We start from the raw sequence: 20,813 nt of genomic DNA on the forward strand, positions 1-20,813 counted from the left end.
ACCTGAATTCTGGTCCTGCCATGTGGCTGGCTCCATTTGTGGAACATTGGCTTAATAAGCAGGATCTAAGATCCAGGTTATGATTGGATTCTGCTGGCCCCAGGGAGATCCCCTTTATCACCTCTTTACCTTTACCTCTCAGGGAAAGTGGGAGGCTCACAGCTGCTCTCCCCAGTGTCAGGGCCCCAAAGTCCACCAGGATCTTTCTAGCATCAGCTAGGATGATGACCTCTGCTTTGACCTGTTACAACAGTCCTGAGTTCCAGTCTTGGTTCTAGCACTAGCTCCCCATGAGACTCCAGGCAAATCTCCTCCTCCCACCTTTTCTTTTGTATTTTTAGGATTTTTTTTTCCAATTCCATGTAAAGATAGTTTTTTTTGCACATTTATAAAAATTTTCCCCAACACATGCAAAGATAGTTTTCAATATTCACCTCTGCAAAACTTTCTGTTCCAAATTTTCCCTCCTCTCCCCCATCCCTAGATAGCAAGCAATCCGATATAGATTAAAGATGCAATTCTTGTAAACATATTTCCAGATTTGTTAAGCTGCACAAGAAAAACCAGATCAAAAGGGAAAAAACACAGGAAAGAAAAAACTAACGAGCAAACAACAAAAATGGTGGAAATGCTAGGCTCTGACTCACATTCAGTCTCCAAATGAAGGCTCTCTCCAAAGCTACAGAAGTGCCTTAAATCACCTCATCGTTGAAAGGAGCCATGCCTATCAGAATTGATCATCGTGTAATGTTTCTGGTACAATGTTCTGTTCATCCTGCTCATTTCACTCAGTATCAGTTCACGAAAGTCTTTTCTGAAGATCAGTCCTGACACATCCTTTAATTTTTCTGTCTCTGTATACAAGAATGAAATGGGCCCAAACCGAGCATTTCTAACTACTTTTCTAGGGCATCCAGTGGTGCATTAACTGGAGTACTGGGCCATGGAGTCCGGAAGATCTTCCCCCAAATATTTACTAGTATGATGTTGGGCAAATCACTCAATCTATTCGCCTCATCTGAAAATGAGCTGGAGGAGGAAGTGGCAAAGCATCTCTGCCAAGAAAACCCCAAATGGGGCCACAAAGAGTGGCCCCATCTAGATCTGTCTGCCATGAGTAAGACAAAGGGAGGCTAAAATCGAAACTACAGATGTACTGCCCATTATTTGACCCTAAATACAGCCCATTAGAATGGGGGTTTCTCCAGGGAAGGGGCTGTTTTTATCTTTAGCATTTAACACAGGGTCTGGCACAAAGTTGTCACTTCATATATACTTGTAGCCTTGACTTAATTTGAACTCTAGTTTCCAGGCTGAACTCCTGATGCTTCACAAGAGTGAAGGTGGGCTCACTCCATCCCTAGTCCGCCTCTCACATTGGAAGTACCCTCCACCCTCCATGACTGGCTGGCTTCTCTCAGAACTTCCATTTCAGGAGACAGGGCTGGCCATGGTTCCATTCCTCACCTGGCTGCCTCACCATTACCTTTTTGGTTCCCTTTTATGTGTTGTCCTCACCCACTAGAATATAAGCTCCTTAGGGACGGGATTTATTTTTGGTTTTGCTTCTAACTGGCACATAGAAAATGTTTAATAAATAGTTGCTTGTTTACTTGTAAGTACTTCTCAAGTATTTAGGCTTTGGGAAACACACTAAATTTAAAGAATCCATAGTCCTGCCCTCATGGAGTTGATAATTCAGGAAGACCTGGAAATCATCAGATCTGGATTCATTAAAGAGCTACAAAAGGAAATATGATATAGGATTTGGAGGAGGCCATGACTAATGTGAGGAATCATAAAAGGCTTCTGGGAATAGATGAGATTTTAACTGGAATAGATAGTGTTTGACTTGAAAGGATGGGTGGGATCTCTTACGCTCCAGAACCAATACATTGCCTCACCCCTTCTTTTTGTGGAATGGGAAAATATTGGAAGGAGGAATTCATTCATTCATCTATTCATCCATTCTTTGAACAACCACTTATAAATCTCCCTTATATGTATCATGGACTGGGCAAGGCCTTAAGGGCCATCATTGGGAATCCAGTTTTATTTCTTCTTCTGATATTTTTATTGGTCATTTCCCAAATCCCGAGACCTTGCAAAGGTTGACTTTCCCAGGCTTTCTGAAAAGCCACATCCCTGATAGCCAGGTTTGCTTAATGTTTCTTGGCAGTTCTGGGATTCTTCTTCTGAGGCTTCCCGGATCAGAAAACCTTAAACCTGGCATCCATTTTAATTTCATTTCCCTCAGGTGTCTTGGCAATGAATAAAATAAATAAAATTACTTTTGCAAAGCCACAGCCCAGCTCCTGATGGTCTATTTCTGAGCAAGACTTTCCAAGAGCAGGTTTCCGGGCAAGAGATGTAAGGAGAGGTCAGAAGGATGTAGGTGGACTGGTTTGTATCAGCCCAGTTATCTTTTGCTCACTTATTCAGAGAGCTCTTAGTAAGCACTCACTGGTTGCCCAAATTGTATTAATTGGTTGAGTGTGGGTGGAGCACAGGTAGAACAATAAATAGCAAGTATTAATTTATCCTTTATTAAGTTCTTCCTATATGCTAGGAACTAGGAATATAGAAACAAAACAGCTTCTGCCCTCGAGGAGCTTAAAAATCTATTGGAGGGCTGGGAAATAATGTTCACTGTATCCAGAAAACTTTATATTCAAAGTAATTTTCAGTCCACTAGCCAATGGGGAGAGGACCAAAATGTTAGAACTGAACAGCATCTTTGAGATAATCTAACTCAAACGCATTTTGCAGTTAAGGAAATGGAAATCTAAAGGAATATGGCTTGCCCATATTGGGTCATATAGCTTTTAAGTAACAGACCTGGAATTTGAACACAGATCTTTGGGCTCCAATTCCAGAACTCATTCCATGTCGCCCCACTGCAGGGCACAAATACATAAGGAGAGAGCAAACTTGCTCACCTTTGAGAACATGACCGAATTTCCTTTTTCTGGTTTTTCTTGGAAGTAAAAGTCCATCTTCCTAAAATCAACATTCTACTCATGATGTTTTGTGTCTAGGGCAACTTGCTACAGCTGAAAATAATAATAATGATCATAATTATTAATCATGTGTCAGGCACTGTGCTAAGCACTTTTGACTAGCAGGAATAAGAAATGTCGTCAGTAAGAGGGATGTTGGGAAGAGAGGACATCTGTGGTGAGGGGGAAGGGATGGACCAGGGGATAAGGGGCTAGCCCATGGACAGTGCCCACATCCTTGACAACATTAGGAGGAAGTCAGGAAGGCCACCAGAACATAAGCTGAGCCCCGTGTTGTTGAATTCTTGGGATGAGGCACGTCCACTTGAGGATTTCACACGTGCTCTATTTATCTCACAGTGCTGTGTAAGAGAACTTAAAGTCACTATAAACAGACACCAACTATTATTATGTGTATGAGAGTATCTTAATTGAATCTAAAAATACTCAACTAGAATCTGGGGCAATTATTTTAGGCCATTCTTCCCAGAAACTAAGCTGCATTCTCTCATCCTTGGTTTTCTACAGGGACCCTGGGAAAAGCTGGAAGAGACTTTGGGAAGGATGAAATGAGGCTCTTTCTGTTTTTAAGAAAACTGAATGTGATGAGGAGGCACATGGGTGACTGTAGAGAACTTTGGCTTCTAGCTAACAGATAGAGACCTGACTCTGGTACTTTTGAAAAAAGAGATGAGAGACAAGGAGAGGAAAAGAGAGAGAGACAGAGAGACAAAGAGACAGATACAGAGAAATAGCAGCAACTCAGAAGAATAAAATTTAAGCAAACCAGTAAGTCATGCAAGGGGATACGAAAAAAGATTGTCATTTGGCCCAATGCCAGACAAGGAAGGATTTGGTCTAACTAATACCTTAATAGTTGTCCTCCAGCACATACCTAACAAATGGTGATCTGGTCTTTCTTAAAGACCTCCAGTGAGGGGATACCATCTCTCAAAGCAGTCTGGCCCATTTTACTTAGATTTACTCTAATTTGTAGGAAGTGTTTCTTTTATTGACAAATCTAACTCTGCCTCTTTGTAAAAGCACTCTTAGTTCCTACTTTATAGGAGTCTCGAAATAAATATGCATATTTTAATTCAGTTTTATTTTCAGCTTTAAATTCTCTCCTCCCAATCCATTGAGGAAGCAAGAAAAACAAAGCCTGTTACAGACAGGTCCCTCAGTCTGCATTACTTCTCTATGTGGCCAGTTTTACTATAAATTTTCTGGAATTATGATTGTTCATTCTGTTGATCAGAGTTTCCAAATCTTTCCAATATTGTTGCCACTGTAAAAAGTGTCTCTTGGTCTTTGGTCTTTGTGCCACTTGAAACAAGATGTTTTTTTCTGAAATCATTTCCTTGATCATTTCTACAGCAAAATAGCATTGCATCCTATCCATATATCATGGCTTCTTCAGCCATTCTCCAACTAACAGGCATCCTTTTTGGTTTCAAGGGGTAACTAGAAGGCACAGTGGATAGAGCACTGGAGGGGAATCAGGAAGATTCATCTGAGTTCAAAGCCAACTTCAGACTCTTATCAGCTGTATGAGCCTGGGCAAGTCATTGGGACCTGTATGTTTCAGTTCCTCATCTGTAAAATGATCTGGAGTAACAAAGAAACATGGCAAACCACTTCTGTATCTTTGCCAAGAAAATCCCAAATGGGGTCACAAAGAGTCGGCTATGACTGACGATGACCAAACAACAATTTCAGTTTCAAATTTATTGTCACCATAAAAAAAAAAAAACCTTCTATAAATGTTTTTGTATTGAGTGTTCTTTTTCTCCTTAATTTTTTTTTTGACAATACTACGTAGTAGCAGTTTAGGAATTGATGGGTGAAAGTGTATGCTCAGTTTAAAAACTTTTGGGGCATAGCTCCAAATCAATCTCCAGAATGACTAGACCACTTCACAGTTCCACTAAAAGTATAGTCCGTTCCCACAGATCTTCCAGTATTTGCCAACTTTGCACATGTGATAGGGGCAGGATCATTCCTTAAAACTGTTTTCATTTCTTTTTCTCTTGAGAGTTAGAGTATTTTTTCATATGGCTATTGATAGTTGTGACTTCTTCCTCTGAAACTGTCTTTTTGTAGTCATTGACTATTTATAAGTTTGACAAAGAAATTGAATTAGTTCTCCCTATGTTTTAGAAATGAAGTTTTTCTCAAAGAAATTTGTTGCAAATATTTCCCTGTCTAATTTCGTGCTTCTCATCTAATATTCTTTCCATTGGTTTTGTTTGTGCAGAAACTTTTTTAATTTTATGTAATCAAAATTGTTCATTTTATCTCCTGTGAATCTATCTTGTCAATGAAAATTCTCTATCTATAGATATGACAGATAATTTGCCTTGTGCTCCTCTACTTTATTTATGATGTCAATCTTTATGTCTAGATCACATACACATTTGGAGCTTGTCTTAATATCTGGTATAGACATTAACCAATACAGTTTTTGCCATATTGTTTTCTAGTTTTCTCAAAAGTTTTTGTTGAAAAATGAGTTATTGCCTCAATATGAGGATCTTTGGGTTTATCAAATACTAGTCTCATATATTTCTATACGCTACATACCTGATCTGTTTTCTGATTAACGTCTCTACTTTTAGCCCAACACCAAATTATTTTGAAGATTATGGCTTTATAGTATAGTTTGAAATTTGGTATCATTTCTTCCTTTGCACTTTTCCCCATTAATTCCTTTGCTGTTCTTTACCTTTTGTTCCTATAGATGACTTGATATTCATTTAATGATTAAGACTAGCATTTGAGGCAAAGAATCTCCTTTTTCACCTAGTCAACTCCTCCTTCCTCCCAGAAATCTAAATAAATAAATAATTAAATCTGAGAGAAGAAGACCCTCAGGGTTTCTGATGAAAGCAGAAAGAATTGCTATTTACATTCAGCCTCAATCAGACCCCAGACAATGACCAAATGGAGCTTGGCCTAGGACCTATTGGCGGCCAATTAGAATCAGACTGGTTTTGGTTTCAGGCTCGATCGTTAAGAAAGAAATATCACCAGTAAATCCCAAGATATTTTGGAGGGTTTAGATCTGCAAAAGAGAAAAAAAAATGCTTTTAAGAGCATCTATGGATAAGGGTGTGACACCTTATGTGGACAGAGGGAGGAAAGAAAGGAAGGAGGATAAGAGGGAAAGAAGGAAAGAGGGGAAGAGGATTTAATAGGAATGAATGTTGTATTTTGTCAATGTTCTTTTTTTTTGTCCTGCATCAATTGTTATAATTATGTGATTTTTGTTTTTAAAATGGTTGATCATGTTTATAATTTTCTTAATGCTGAAATGAGCCTACATTCCTAGTATAAATCCTGTCTGGTGATGATGTTATAGCTTTGCAACATGTAGTCTCCTTTCTAACATTTTATTTAAAATGTTTGCATCAACATTCATTAAGAATTGGTCTCTAGCTTTTGTTTTTTGTTTTGATTCTTATTAGTTTAAGTATGAAGACCATGTAAAAGGGATTTAGTAGGCTTCTTTTTCCAATGGGGGAACAAAAACAATTTAGTATTAGAAGTAATTCTTTAAATGTTTGGTAGGATTCACTTGTAAATCTATCTGGTCCTGTGTTTTTTTGTTTTTTGGGGAGTTCATTTATGGTCTGTGTATTTTGTTTTTCTGAAAGAGAGTTATTTAAACATGATATTTTCATTTAATCTGAGAAATTTATATTTTTGTAAATATTTATCCGTTTTATTTAGATTGCCAGTACTATTGCATATAGTTACATGAAAAAGCTCCTAATAAACTTTTTATTTCTTCATTTATGAATTTGCCTTTTTCCCTTTTGATACTGGAAATCTGGTTTTCTTCTTTCTTTTAAAAATCAGATTAACTAATAGTTTATCAACTTCATATATTTAAAACATAGCTCTTTGTTTTATTTTTTTCCATTTTGATTTCCAGAATTTAAAATTTGATAATTATTATTATTCTACTTTTTAAAAGCTGTATTCTCAATTTTTTGATTTGTGCTTCCTCCCTTTTATTGATGAAAATGTTTAGAGGTACATATTTTCTCTTTCATTCCCCAAATTTTATACGCTGCTTCATTGTTAACAGTATTTTTAGTGTAACTGCTGATTATCTTTGGCCCACCTTTTCTGAGAGATTGACTCACTTGGTTTCCATTAATTTTTAATCTTTGTTTTGAAGATCATTTACTGAATGTAATTTGTTTTGCATTATGATCGATGAGAGATACATTTGATATTTCTGCTTTTCTGAATTTTTGTATGGTTTTCATGCCCTAAAACATTGTCAATTTTTGTTACTGTGTCATACAGCTGAGAACTGGGTGTATTCCTTTCTATTCCCACTCAATATTCTCCAGAGATATCTAAGTGGTACAGTGGCTTGAATGCTAGACCTGGAGCCAGGAAGATCTGAATTCAATATGACTTTAGATACTTCCTATGTAAAACTCTGGGTAAGTCAAGTAACCTCTGTTTGCCTGGGGTTCTTCAACTGCAAATGGAGACAATAGCAGCACCTACCTCACAGGATTATTGTGAGGATCAGATGAGATAATATTTGTATAATGTTTAGCATAATGTCAGGCATAAAGTAGGTGCTATATAAATATCTCTTCCTCTCTTCTTCTCTCCTCTCAGAAGTCTATTATATCTAACTTTTATAAAGTTCTATTCAGATCCTTCATTTATTATTTTTTTCTTTTGTGGTTAAATTTATCTAGGGTAAATTGAACACCCCACAATTAGTTTTACTGTCTATGATTCCCGACCATTCATTTACCTTTTCCCCTGAAAGTATAGATGCCGTGCCATTTGGCACATAAATGTTTATTTTTTATATTAATTGATTATCTAGGGTACTTTTCCACAAAATATAGCTTCCCAGTTTCTCTTTTAATTAGGTATATTTTTGCTCTTACTTTGTCTGAGATCATGATTTCCACTCTTGGCTTTTTTACTTCAGCTAAAGCATAGTTGTTTCTGCATTAGTGCCTTTAAATCCACATGTCATTCTGTTTCAAATGTGTTTTCTGTAAATAGTATATTATTAGATTCAGGTTTCTAATCAAATTTGCTATTCTCATTCATTTAAAAGGTGAGTTCATACCATTCACATTCACACTTATAATAGTTCATTGTGCATTTCTTTCTATCATATTTTCTAATATTTCTCCTTCTCTTTGCTTCCCATCTCCTCTTTGACCTGGGAATTAGCAACACAGTATGTAGCCCAGTTGAGAATTCCTCCAAGTTGTATTAGTTTGTATCAGTATCAGTTAATGAGAATGCCAAAAAAGTGTCTTTGGAGAAAGTCCAAGGATGGGAAATGAGGGAACCTTTCAGTGAGAGGAAAAGATCAACAAATCCTGCCCATCTCCTCACAGCATCAGAGTGCTAGAGATACAGTGGGTCTTTCAAAATATCTGTGGCCAATGTCCTTCTTTTTCAGATGAGCTGGCAACGATTCCTTGTGTTTCTTCTTAAGTGATTGAGGCCTTATTGGCCTTCGGATTCTATTTCTGGCATATTGTTCATCTGGCAACAAACAAACATTTATTAAGTGCCTTTGGTGTGCCAGGCACTATGCTAAATGTTTATAAATATCATCTTATTTGATCCTCACAACAACCCTGGAAGGGAGATGCTACTATTTCCCCTATTAATTGATTATAACTCATGACTTATGGTGCCTTTCCACAAAATGTAGCTTCCCAGGTTCTCTTAATTAGGTCTGTTTTTGCTCTTGCTTTGAGATCCTGATTTCCCCCCATCTCATGGTAAGACAAACCAAGGCATGCAGATGTGATGCAGGGTCACACAGGGACTACTAAATATCTGAATTAGGATTGGAATAGCACTAGCTAGCTACCTAAATGTGAAAATATACTCATCATTAGCATAGTACCTCATCCATCCCTCAAACCTGGGTCCTTGATGGTCATGGGACTGGATTTCTCTCACAATATGTTCTGCTTACTTAGATAACAAGCTCTCTTTGTCTCTCTGCATCTGTCTCTGCCTTTTTCTGTCTGTCTCTCTGTCTGTTTCTCTGTCTTTCTGTCTCTGTCTCTCTGTCTGTCTCTCTATCTCTTTTTTCTCTGTCTGTCTCTCTATCTCTTTTTTCTCTGTCTGTCTTTCTGTTTCTCTTTCTGTCTCTCTCTGTCTCTATCTGCCTGCCTGTCTCTGTCTATTTCTCTCTTTCTATCCCTGTCTGTCTTTCTTTCCCTGTCTCTCTTTCTATCCCTGTCTCTCTGTTTCTCTTTCTGTATTTCTCTGTCTCTGTCTGTCTCTCTGTTTCTCTTTCTGTCTTTCTCTGTCTCTGTCTGTCACATTGTTTCTGTTTGTCTCTCTCTGTCTGTCTGTCTCTCTGCTTTTTCTAGGAACCTTTCAAGAACTAGGGAAAGAAGCAATACAGTATGGGGCCTGTAAGGAGCCGCTGCCCAATGTTCTCTGGATTGTTTGGGAATTTTAAGGATTCAATTGAAACACAAATGGCCCGAAATCAAGAAGGTGTGTGATGTTTGGGCAATGGTTTGGAAGAAGGAAATATGTTAGAAGAGAGAGAACAGAATCCAATGATCTGGTTTGACCAGACAGTCTTAGAATGTAGCTTATTGACTGAGTGATCTTGAGTCAGTCCACTTGCCTCTGAACCTGATTCTTCTTATCTGTAAAATGAGGGGGTCAGACTGGATGGATGTCCCAGCTCCCCTTCCAGCCCTGAGATAAGGAGATTCTGAGACAAGAAAAGGCATGGGCACACGTTGCTCCCGACACATCCTTCTTCCCACTGGGCTTAGTTGCTTTCCATCCTTGGGTTTCCTCCAGGGTTTTTACATTCTCAGCCTCTTACTATTCCCACTTGCTCCTTCCCTTGTGGGATGGAGTGGGAGTATAGGGGGAATTTACTAATGCAAGCTGACAGAGTTGGAAAACTTTCAACGTGATCACATCGAATGTGGCTGGCTTCTAGTATCAATGGTGGTTAAAGTTCTGATTAGAACCACGTACACTCTTTCATGAGATTCAATTAGTCAGAGCTGTAACTAGGGCTGGGTAACCAGAGCTTTGTCTTTGGGAGCTACCAATCAGGGGTACGCTTCCTCTCCCTGCCAGGTTTCTGACCTGCAATCCCTATCTCCCCCCCACCCCCTCCCCGGTCTCTTGCTGGTTGCACATGACCGCACCCAACCAGGAGACACCGTGTTCTGGGTCTGATTTGCTGCAGACGCCAGAACTCCAAGTCATGGCTCAGGCTCTCCTTTCCAAAGAGCCCTTTCCTGTCCACTTCTCCTAGGCCCGAGCCATGAAAGTAAAGCATATAAACAGCAGCTGCTCCCAAGCTCCTGCTATGACCTCATGTTTGTTCAGCCTAGAGAGTGTTGGCGGGAGGCTGCAGAGCAGCTGACAACATGTTTCCAAACGTTTCCTATGGATCTCTCTCTCTCTCTGCATAGCTCCACACTGTGAGGTTCCATGGGAAGAAGCCTGGTCCGGGGCAGACCAGGACTCTTGGCCAGTCCATTACGAACTAGTTTGCAGTATTTTGGACAAGTAATCTCACCCCTCAGTCTCCTTACCAGAAAAGCTCAGATCCTCCAAGGATCATGGAGATCTAGATCATGAAGTCAAGGCAATGTACTAAACCCACCATGTGCTGGGTTCTGGTAAGTGCTGGAGGTAGATAGGAAGGCAAAAAGAAGCTCTCAGACACCAATGTGTGAACAAAGCACAGGGAAGATAAACCAGAGAGGGAAGCAGCGAGATTAAAGAGGGGTGGAAAGGAAGGTCTGCTCCACAGTGGTGGAAGAGGCTGAGGGGAGAAAGTGAGGGATGGAATTAAGGGACTGGACATCGAGTGGAAAAAGGAAGTGAGAAGGTAGCTGTCAGCCTGGCAAGACAGTGCTGGGAAAGGGAAAGCTCGGTCAGGACCGAGGTCAGGACCGAATAACCTTAATTCTGAGACTCATCTTTCTGGAGGTAATCATGGATCCATCCAGCTGAGGGGATCACCAGGTGAAAGAGCACTGAGGGAGAAGAGAAGCCCTAGAAAGGCCTGTGAAATCATGGATTTCAATGCCTCATTTTATAAAAAGGGAAACCGATTCCCTGAGAAGAAAAGCTAGTGAGTGTCTAAGGCCCAATTCAAACCCAGTTCTTCCTAACTCTTGATTTTAGTCTCCAAATTACTACCCCACCTTGTCTCTCTCAAAACAATCTGGGAGGACATTTCCATGAGTCTGCCAAGCAAGATGATAGTGTCATAGATTTAATGGTAGGAGGGACCTATTAGTAGCCATCAAATAATCCGACCTCTTCATTTTACAGATCAGTAAACTGAGGCAGAAAAAGATGAAATATATCACTTGTGGTCACATGACTGTTAAGTCTTCCTGACCCAAGCCCATTACTCCATCCCCTGCACCACTCTACCTGTCAGGGTATTATGAATCAGCCATATCTCGTGTTCATCCATCTATGGCTAGTGAGAAGCTCCTCCACATGGAATTCTCAGCTTTGGAGATTCCTGGACCCAAGAAGTCTGGCCCAGACTATTCTGAGCGGCTCCATGTCACTCCCACACAAAACGAATATCCAGGTTTATTCTGAGGCTCTGTTGGTCTCATTTCGTTTACCCCTATAGTCTCTAGTGTTTTTATAGGGATGGGTGTTGGATTTTATCAAATGCTTTTTCTGCATCTATTGAGATGATCATATGATGTTTGTTAATTTGGTTATTGATCTAGTCAATTATGCTAATAGTTTTTCTAATATAGAACCAGCCCTGCCTCCCTGGTATAAATCCTACTTGATCATAGTGTATTATTCTGGGTGGATTTTCTGTAATCTCTTTGCTAATATCTTATTTAAGATTTTTGCATCAATATTCATTAGGGAAATTGGTCTGTAATTTTCTTTCTCTGTTTTCACCCTACCTGGTTTAGGTATCAGCACCATATCTGTGTCATAATGCTGGTCCCATTCCACTGTTGTATATGTATCCATGACCTTCCTCATTAGAATGGAACTTCCCTGAGGGCAGAAACTTTCAACAGCTGAGCTTAATGGTTTTGTCCCAAGTGAATGAGGGTGGGCAACATTTCATTTCTGCCTTGATATCCCCAGAGTCTGACATGGGACCTGGCTCACAGCAGACACTTAATAAACTTGTGTTAAATCGCATTGACCTATTCCAGGTCACATGGGTGGTAAATGGGAGACTGGGGAACTGAACCTAGAGTCTCTGACTCTATCCATCACTGCTGGTGCTACAGCCGGCTCTGCCTTGTTTTGCCCCTTCCTTTCAGAATCTCTTTCCTGCCCACCCAGAAACAGGACATCCTGGAACCTGTTTTCTTTCCCTTAAGAAGTCTTGATTTTTGTCATTCCTCTGAGGTCGTGGTGACCTGAAGCCACCATATGGGAGTGTGGAGGAGGCTTCTCACTCCCTCTCTGTCTTTCTCTGTGTTTCTCTCAGTCTCTGTGTCTCTTTCCCTTTTCTTTCTCTCCTTTTCTCTATTCCTCTCCTTTTCTTTCCTCTATCTCCTTCTCTATTTCTTTCCATCTCCCTCTTTCTCTCCTTTTCTTTCTTCCTCTTTCTCCTTATCCATTTCACTTCATCTCCTTCTTTCTATCTTTCCTTTTCTTTGTCTCTCCTTTTCTCCATTGCTCTCTTTTTCCTCTATCTCCTCCATTTCTTTCCATCTCACTCTTTCTCTCCTTTTTCTTCCTCTTTCTTCTTATCCATTTCATCTCCCTCTGTCTTTCCTTTTCTTTCTCTCTCTCTTCTCCGTCTCTTTTCACCTATTTCTTTCTCTCTTCTTCCTGTTTTTCTGCTCTTCTCCTGTCTCTTATTCTTCCTCTCTCTTCCCTCTTTCTCATCCATCTCTCCTCCCCAATTCATTCCATCTTTATCCTTTCCAAAGGGCTTGCTGATCCTTTGTTCCCTACTCTGGACTTCGGCCCCTACCCATTGCCTCCCAGAGCTCCTCACTGATAGAGAGCTTGCCTCTGGCTTCACGTTATCAGTAGGACAGTGGCAGGTGACCCTGACCTTGGGGATTTATTGGAATGTCTCAGCCTCCCAGCTGAGCCTTCCTTACTGCAGTGCTGAGAGTGTGGGGGGGAAGAGAAACTGCAGGATGCTCTCGCTGTATCCCAGAGCTACCGAAGGCATCCCCACTGACTGGGGGCTTTCCTTGGTCCCTCCTGCCATGCTTCTGATCTTGTCACAAAGTTACTTTGGGTCTGATCTGTGCCCCTTGTTTTTGTATACCTGATCTTCCTCATTAGAATGGAACTTCCTTAAGGGTAGAAACTTTTTCACTTCTTTCTCATGCAGCTCCTGGCACATAGTAGGCACTTAATAAATGGGTAATGAATGAATGAATCCTTAGCACTTAGCACAGTCATGGGCAGTAGCTGACACTTAACCCTTGCCGATCCATTAATTGATAATGGATTAGGAAACTGTCCAGCCTCACATAGCCAAATAAGTGTTTGAGGTGGGATTCTAACTCCCATCAGACACACTCTAGGTCTATAGCTCTCCCCTCTCCCATTTTCCTTCCCTCTCTCCTATTTTTCCTTCCTTCTCTCCTATTTTTCCTTCCTTTGTCTTGTTCTGATGATTTCGTTTTGCATCAGTTCTTATAAGTCAGGAAATTTTTGAGTTCAAACCACGGACTGGATGGCCCTGAACAAATCATTTAGGCTCTCTGGGACTCAATTTCTTCCCCTGTAATATGGGGGGCAGGAAACTTGATGACCACAATGGTCCCTTTCAGCTCCAAATCTATAATCCTTTTATGCAACAGATTGTTTTTTCTTCAGATAAAGGTTGAACCACATGGTTCTTCCTGCTCTGAGAATCTGTATCCTAAGATCCCATATCAGATTTTGCATTCCACCTTTCTTGCCATTTTTCTTGCCATCCACCCTCTTCCTCCCTTAGACTTGAGGGTCTTAACACATATCAGGTTTGGAACCACAGTCCTGGGGCTCTTCTATCCTGACAGATAAGTCCACCAGCACCAACCCACGGCCCACTACCTCTAGTGGACTCTTGAATCCAAGTGATATTTCTTAACCCAGCCACACCCGCCATTAATCCAGCCAACATGTAAGTACTCCCCTCCCATAATCCCTTTCCTCTCTCTGGTTCTGGGAACAGGAGCCCAATCAACAGGACAACAGTTCTAAGGGGGGAAATACTCCTTGTTGTAGCCAAGTCCTTCATTTTCAGAGGATGGATGACATCACCAGGGAAGGTCTGGACTCACCTGCCTGTGATTTGAATGAAGCAGGACAGACCTGTGCAGTCGTCAGCATTACTTTCTCCTCCAGTCATCAGAGTCTGGTGGCAGGACAAAGCCAAGGTGACTGGCAATGGCCCAGAATGCCGTGGGTGACCTTGACCTTTCTAGTCTTAATTTGTCTGAGGCAACACCCATTCAAATGACTAAGGGTTAGGTAAGAATTGAGACCAGACAAGGAACTGGGAACTGGGCGGATTCCCATCAGCTGGGGACTGACTGAATAAGTGAGGATATAGGAATGCTATGGGATGTTATTGTTCTATGAGAAATGACCTGCAGCATGATTTAATAAAGGCCTTGAGATCCTGCAAAAACTGATGCTAAGTGGAGTGAATAGAACCAGGAGATCATCATACACAGCGACAACAAGATTATACGATGATCAGTTCTGATGGACGTGGCTCTTGTCAACAGTGAGATGATTCAGGCCAGTTCCAGTGGTTTTGTGATGAAGAGAGCCATCTGCACCCAGAGGGAGGACCGTGGGAACTGAGGGTGGATCACAACATCGCATTTGTACCTTTTTTGTTGTTGTTGTTTGCTTGCTTTATGTTTTAATTCACATTTTTCCCTTTTTGATCTGATTTTTCTTGTGCAGCATGATCATTGTGGAAATATGTATAGAAGAATTGTACATGTTTAACATATATTGGATTACTTGCTGTCTAGGGGAGGGGGTGGGGGGAAGGATGGGAGAACAATTTGGAGCACAAAGTTTTGCAAGAAGGAATATTGAAAACTATCTTTGCATGGATTTTGAAAATAAAAACTACTATCAAAAAAAAAAAGAAAGAAAGAAAGAAAGAAAGGATTGAGGCCAGAAATGGCCAAGTTCAATAAAAAAAAAAATATCATCAGTCTGGGAGGGGAAGATGATGCTCAGAGTTTCTGCTTCCCTACTTTTACCACTACTATCTTATTTTTCTCACCTTTAGAGTGTAAACCTTTGAGGCTAGAGATTGCCACTTGCTTTTGTGTTTGTATCCCATTAGAATGTGAGAGGCGGGGACCTTTTTTTGCCTTTATACACCCAGGACTTAGCATAATTGATGCATGCACATAGTAGGTACTTTAATAAATGCTTTTTGATTAGAAGGTACTTTCTTGGAGGCACCAATATACTAAACAATTTGCTTAATAAAAATTTTTTCTTGTCAGCCATGAAAGTCTAGAAATTTTCATGGTGTAGTGGAGAGCACTTTCTGTCAAAAGACCTTCTGTAAGTCCTTGTTTTCAGAGAAGGAAACTAAGGCCCATAAAGGTTGAATCACTTGCCCTTGGCTTTAATTCCTGTTTCCATTGCACAGCCTCCTCCATGACCTAGCTATATGACCTTTGGCTCATTATTTCAATCATTTATGATTGTATGACCTGACTTGGAGTTGTTATGAAGATTTTAAAAATTAGCTTTATCTATAATTATATATGTGTACTATCTACGTATATACATATATATATGGTTTTAAAGTAATTTCGTGTTATATTTCATCTATCATACAATGCACTCTATATTCACTTTAAGTGTATAGCAATGTATTATATATTGTAACAATCCGCTATACATTACATGTTAATATATTCTACTATATTATATGTGTGTATGTGTATGTGTGCATATTAATATAAATATATAAACATATAATTCATATGCATTTAATATATATTATATATATTCCATATAAATATCTTCATATACACACACACACACACACACACACACACACACACACCACATACACTTCTAAGTCCTTACTGCAGCTTTAAAGCATTAAAGCTTAAAACAGCACTAGGACTTTTGGGATATCTTGGATTCTATTTTCTACATACTATCTAATGCTGTATCTACATAACAAGGCAAGTCTTTACAAATCTTATCTCATCGAACATGGCGGCCATCAACCTTTGTTTAAAGACCTCCAAAGGGGAGGGAACCAACTCTTTCCAAAGGGGAACAGTTTAACTTGGGGAATGCTCGAATTATTAGTCACATTCTCCAGTTGACTTCCACCCATCATCCCTAGCTCTGTGCTCTGGGCCAAGGAGCAGCAGTTTGGTCCCTTTTCTAAGGGCTGGATTGCCTCATCTGTCGGCTCGCTCTGAGAATGAAAATTTGGAGGCTTTTGTGTCCTGGGTGGTCCGGTGAAAGCTAAAGATCCCTTCTTAGAATAATGGCTTTCTGCCCACTAAATTTCAGCGAGAGGCTAGTTATAGTGAAAATTCACATTTTGCCCTCAAATTCATAAATTCCCCAGAAATTTATCTTCATCTCCAGCGGAGGAAGCTCGGTCTTAAGAGGGAGGTGAGCGTAAGAATCTCTTTGTCTTCGTGCTCCGCTGCCAAGAGCGGCACCCGGTACGCGACAGTTGCTGAGTAAGGGCATGTTAGAGATGGACTGGATTTTCCCTCTTCCCCCTCCATAACTGTCCCCCCAAAAAATCAGTGTTCCAGGCCTATTGGGTCATGCTTTCATTTATTTACTTCATATAAAAATCTCTCGAGAATGCATCTGAACACAATATATAATAATAATTATAATAATACCATAACATACATTGTGAGAAACTTTGGAAAACAATAAAACGTCCACCTGGAACAACGCAGTGCGGGACAGACACACAGACCCCCGGACCGTGCACGGGTGGGCAGGTACGTCCAGCCATCGGGTCCCGGGACTGGCCGCGGGCTCGCGGGCAGAGACAGGCCCGGGCGGGATGGACGCGCCTCCCGCGGCTCATCCGGAGAAGCTTCACATTAGCCCAATCAGGGCATCCGTTCACATTCTGCTATCGAAATTCACATTGCAGCGAAGCAGCTGGTTTGGGCGTCTCCTCCCGCGGGCCCCGACGCGGCTTCCTCGAGCATCTCAGTAGTTTGGATGGTGTCGGGGGACCAGCCTGTGTGGACGTACGTAGTGTTGCTTTGGGGACGGAAGCCGCGGTGTAGGTTAGTGGGTGACACGAATCGGCACGGGGTGACGCACCCCGTGCCCCCGATCTCAAGCTCCGACGCGAGGGCCGGAGCTCCATTCTGGCACCAGTGTTTGAAAGGGGTTTGGCCGTCAGCTGGGACTGACCCCACATGGAGGAAATCTCTCTTGAAGAAGTCAGCGGGGGCGGGAGGGAGGGGGCCGGGGGTCCGTAGGTCTCTCTTGAGCTATGTTCAGGTTCTCCAGAATGCCATAGAAAAGGTGACAAAGGTGCAGCTCTTAGGTAGAGCTTTCTACACAAATTTCATGAACCCCGCCATTGGCGGGCAATGTTAAGTTATATAAATTAATAACTTACAAAACATTACACTATATACATTAAGTAATAAATACACTGTTATAAACAGTAATGAGGGTGTTAGAGCCCAGGACAGTGCGAGAGAAAGATGGCGAGGCGAACTAACCATGGACGAGAAGGAGCAGGGGGGAGAATGGAAGGGAGAGCGTGCAGCTTTTGCGGGCAAGGGGCCACGGCCAACGGGGCCTTCTCACGCCAAATGGAGCCCGGACCTCCGCGGTCCTGCAGGAGAACAAGGAGCCCTTCCCCACCCACCCGACTCCCAGCTTGTGAAGTTTATTCTGTGGGCAAGCTCAGTGGAAGGCAAGCAGGCAAGCAGAAAGCAGGGGTGCCCGGGGACGGGGACGGGGCAGGGGCAAGAGGAGGTGGGGAAGAACAATATCCTTCCTCTCTCGTTTGTCAAAGAAACGACAAGAAGGTGAAAGATATTGCCTGTGCAAGAAGGAAGCTGGGTTTTCCTTTTCAGAAAGACTCGAAAAAGTGTACAGAAATCCTCAAAACACTTGGTTCTGCACAGAAGTTGCTACTAAACTCTAGGTATTCAACAGGCATTTCAAAGACGTGAAAACGTTGTACAAAAAAGGCACACGGGTCTGCAGACAGGACAGGGGCAGGGTCACAAAGCGCTCTTGGTCAGTCAGGCCTGGCCCGCTAACGGGACAGGTTTCCGAAGTCGAGTGCAGGAAAAACAAAAAGTTCTCTGAGCGTCGTCGCGGGTGTCCCGGACCGCCGGCGGCAGTCCCGGCCCCTTCCCGAGAGGACCAGAGTTTCCGCTTCCCGAGACGCCAACCCAAGCCATCTCACGAGGTTCCCGAGCAGCCAGCCATTCCCTCACGCTCTTCCCTCTGGCTCCAATCTCAAGGAACTCGCCGCAAAGGTCATTTGGCCTTCGTCGGAAGAAGGCCTCGGACCCGGAGCCCAGGCTGGCCCTCCCGGACCGCCGGCATGCTCATGAAGGACTGAACGTTCGTCTCGCCCCAGCGAGAGCGCCGGCTGCGGGCATTATGTGTCCACGGGGGACGCGTCCCCCGCCTCCGTCTCCGCGTCCGCCTCCTCCGGAGACGCCCGGTGCTCGGGGTCGATCACACACAGAGTCTTTGTGCTCCCGAAGTAGCCGCCGCTCTCCCCTTCCTTGTCGGGAGCCTCCGAGTCCTCCTCTTCCAAGGTCAGTTCGAACTGGAACTTCTCCATCAGCCCCTGGCAGTCTCTGTTCTGCTCCTCGAGGGGCGGCGAGGGGCTCTGTGGGATCATGCTCTGGTACCAGTTCCGGTTGTCTTCCAAGGTGTCCAGGATGTCCTGGGCGTCGGGCTGCACCAGGTCGGCCCAGGTCTCCCACAGCGGGTGGACGATGTAGTCGATGAAGCCCACCTGGGGGGAGAAAAGGTTGCACGTTTGTTCTGGTGGGGAAGCAACCTTATTCCTTCTCTAACGCTATAAGGGGACTCCCAGCTGATGCGCATGTATTGAGTACCACTGTGGTCCAATCACTGGGCCAGCCTCGGGAGCCACAAAGACAAGGATGAAATGGCCCTTTCAAGGAAAGGTCAGTAATTCCAAGGAGGGCAGGGGGAGTCTGAAAATCAGAAAGGACCCCATGGAGGAGGAGACACTGGGGCTGAGCCTGAAGGCAGCTAGGAGAGGGCATCCCGGGAAGGGGGTGCAGCCCACAAGCTGGCCAGATCTGGGTTTTAGGAATCATCAACCTGGGCTCTCCTCTCTGGCTGAGAAAACTCCACATTGGATCATGGTGGGTCAGACAGGACTGAGGACAGCCTAAGTCCTTCTTCAGGAAGCCCCCAGCACTATCACTTTTGGGGATGGTAGTATGAGGGATAATGAGCCTGAGGGAGGGAAGCTTGAGGGGGGAGTCAGGTCTGGGGAACAGAGCCGGAGCACAAGGATAGGCAGCCTGGAACAAGGCAGTTCATCCCTAACTTGACAGAATTAGTAAGTGGATTCCAATCCACGCTCTCTGATTCTATCTCCTTCCATCATGCTGTGTTCCGCAAGTCTACATGAATCCATCCCCAAGCCAGGCCATCCTGGCACTACCTACCAGGGATTTTCTGACCCACTGGGGAGGTCCCAGAATCCTCCCGACTTTCTCGGATTCTGTGGCCTTTGCCTCGGGCTTGGCAAGAACACATCCAGCCACAACGCAAACAAATCTTGCCCCTGTGGACACGTGTGTCATTGTTTTGGCTTTATGAGCACACACGCATTTCCACCGGGGGAAAGAAGGGAAGACGCCAAACAATGCGGCGGTTCCTTTTGTGGGGCTCCCGCGGAGAAACGCGCGGCTGCAGCCCGGGCGCTCGCATCCTCCCTGGGCCAGCCGCGGCCCGGACCTGACCCTGGTGCTGTCTGACAAACAGGAAGCTCGGGGAGAGAGAAAGAATAGGCCGGGGAAAGGAGGGAGGGAATGGAATTCCCCTGTAACGGGGCTGGGGAGAGGAGGGGCCGGGGACGTTCTCCTGTGAGACAACATTTCCACCGGGGCTGTGGGGGAGGCCCGGCTCTCAGGCACTTCTGGCCAACTGTCGACACATTCGGGTCAGTCTGACTCAAGGTTTTCCAGGGAATAAGAGCAGGGCCGTAGGGGACCCCCTGGCACGAGAAGTGACCGGCTGGCCCCTGGAGAGCCCGCCCACGGTGCCGGCTGCCTGGGCTGTCCCATTTTCAGTGGTTAAGGAAGGCTGATGGTAGATAAGTCACCCAGGCCCAGCCCGCTTCCTTCTCCCTTTCTCCTCTCCCACACACTTGCCTCTGACATTACTTTTGGGGGATACGCTTAAAGAACTTTAAAAATGACATCTGTGGGGGGTTTTCCAGGATCCCAAATGATTTCAAGAAAAGCTAGAGAACTCTCCAGAGTCACTCCTCTTTATTTTTCTGCCTGGGTCCTGTTTAACTTGGGGGCAGCCAGATAGAACTCTGGCCTTGGAATCAGAAAGCGTTCCCTTCATGAGTCCAGATCTGACCCCAGACACTTACTAGCTGTGTGACCGTGGGGAAATCACCCTGTCTGCCTCAGTTTCCTCATCTGTAAAATTAGCTGGAGAAGGAAATGGCCAACTACTCTAGTAACTGCTGAGAAAACTTCAAATTGGATCAGGGAGGGACGGACGGGACTGAAAACAGCTTAAGACCTTCTTCAGGAAGGCCCCAGAACTATCACTTTCGGGGATGGAGATATAAGGGATAAT

General features: G+C 43.2%; 1 protein-coding gene across 3 annotated transcripts in view; it reads right to left on the reverse strand.

Moving 5' to 3' along the window:
- Positions 1–16,776: 16,776 nt before the first annotated feature.
- The window catches only part of PDE4B (phosphodiesterase 4B), a 632,040-nt gene continuing 628,003 nt past the window's right edge, over positions 16,777–20,813 (reverse strand). For all 3 annotated transcript variants that reach the window (XM_031968952.1, XM_031968953.1, XM_031968954.1), the window contains one exon: positions 16,777–18,975. In XM_031968952.1, coding sequence (XP_031824812.1) covers positions 18,610–18,975 — 366 coding nt within the window. In that variant the 3' untranslated portion in view covers positions 16,777–18,609. The remainder of the gene's footprint in view (positions 18,976–20,813) is intronic.

The sequence above is a fragment of the Sarcophilus harrisii genome, chromosome 4 (assembly GCF_902635505.1).
Source record: "Sarcophilus harrisii chromosome 4, mSarHar1.11, whole genome shotgun sequence".
NCBI lineage: Eukaryota > Metazoa > Chordata > Mammalia > Dasyuromorphia > Dasyuridae > Sarcophilus > Sarcophilus harrisii.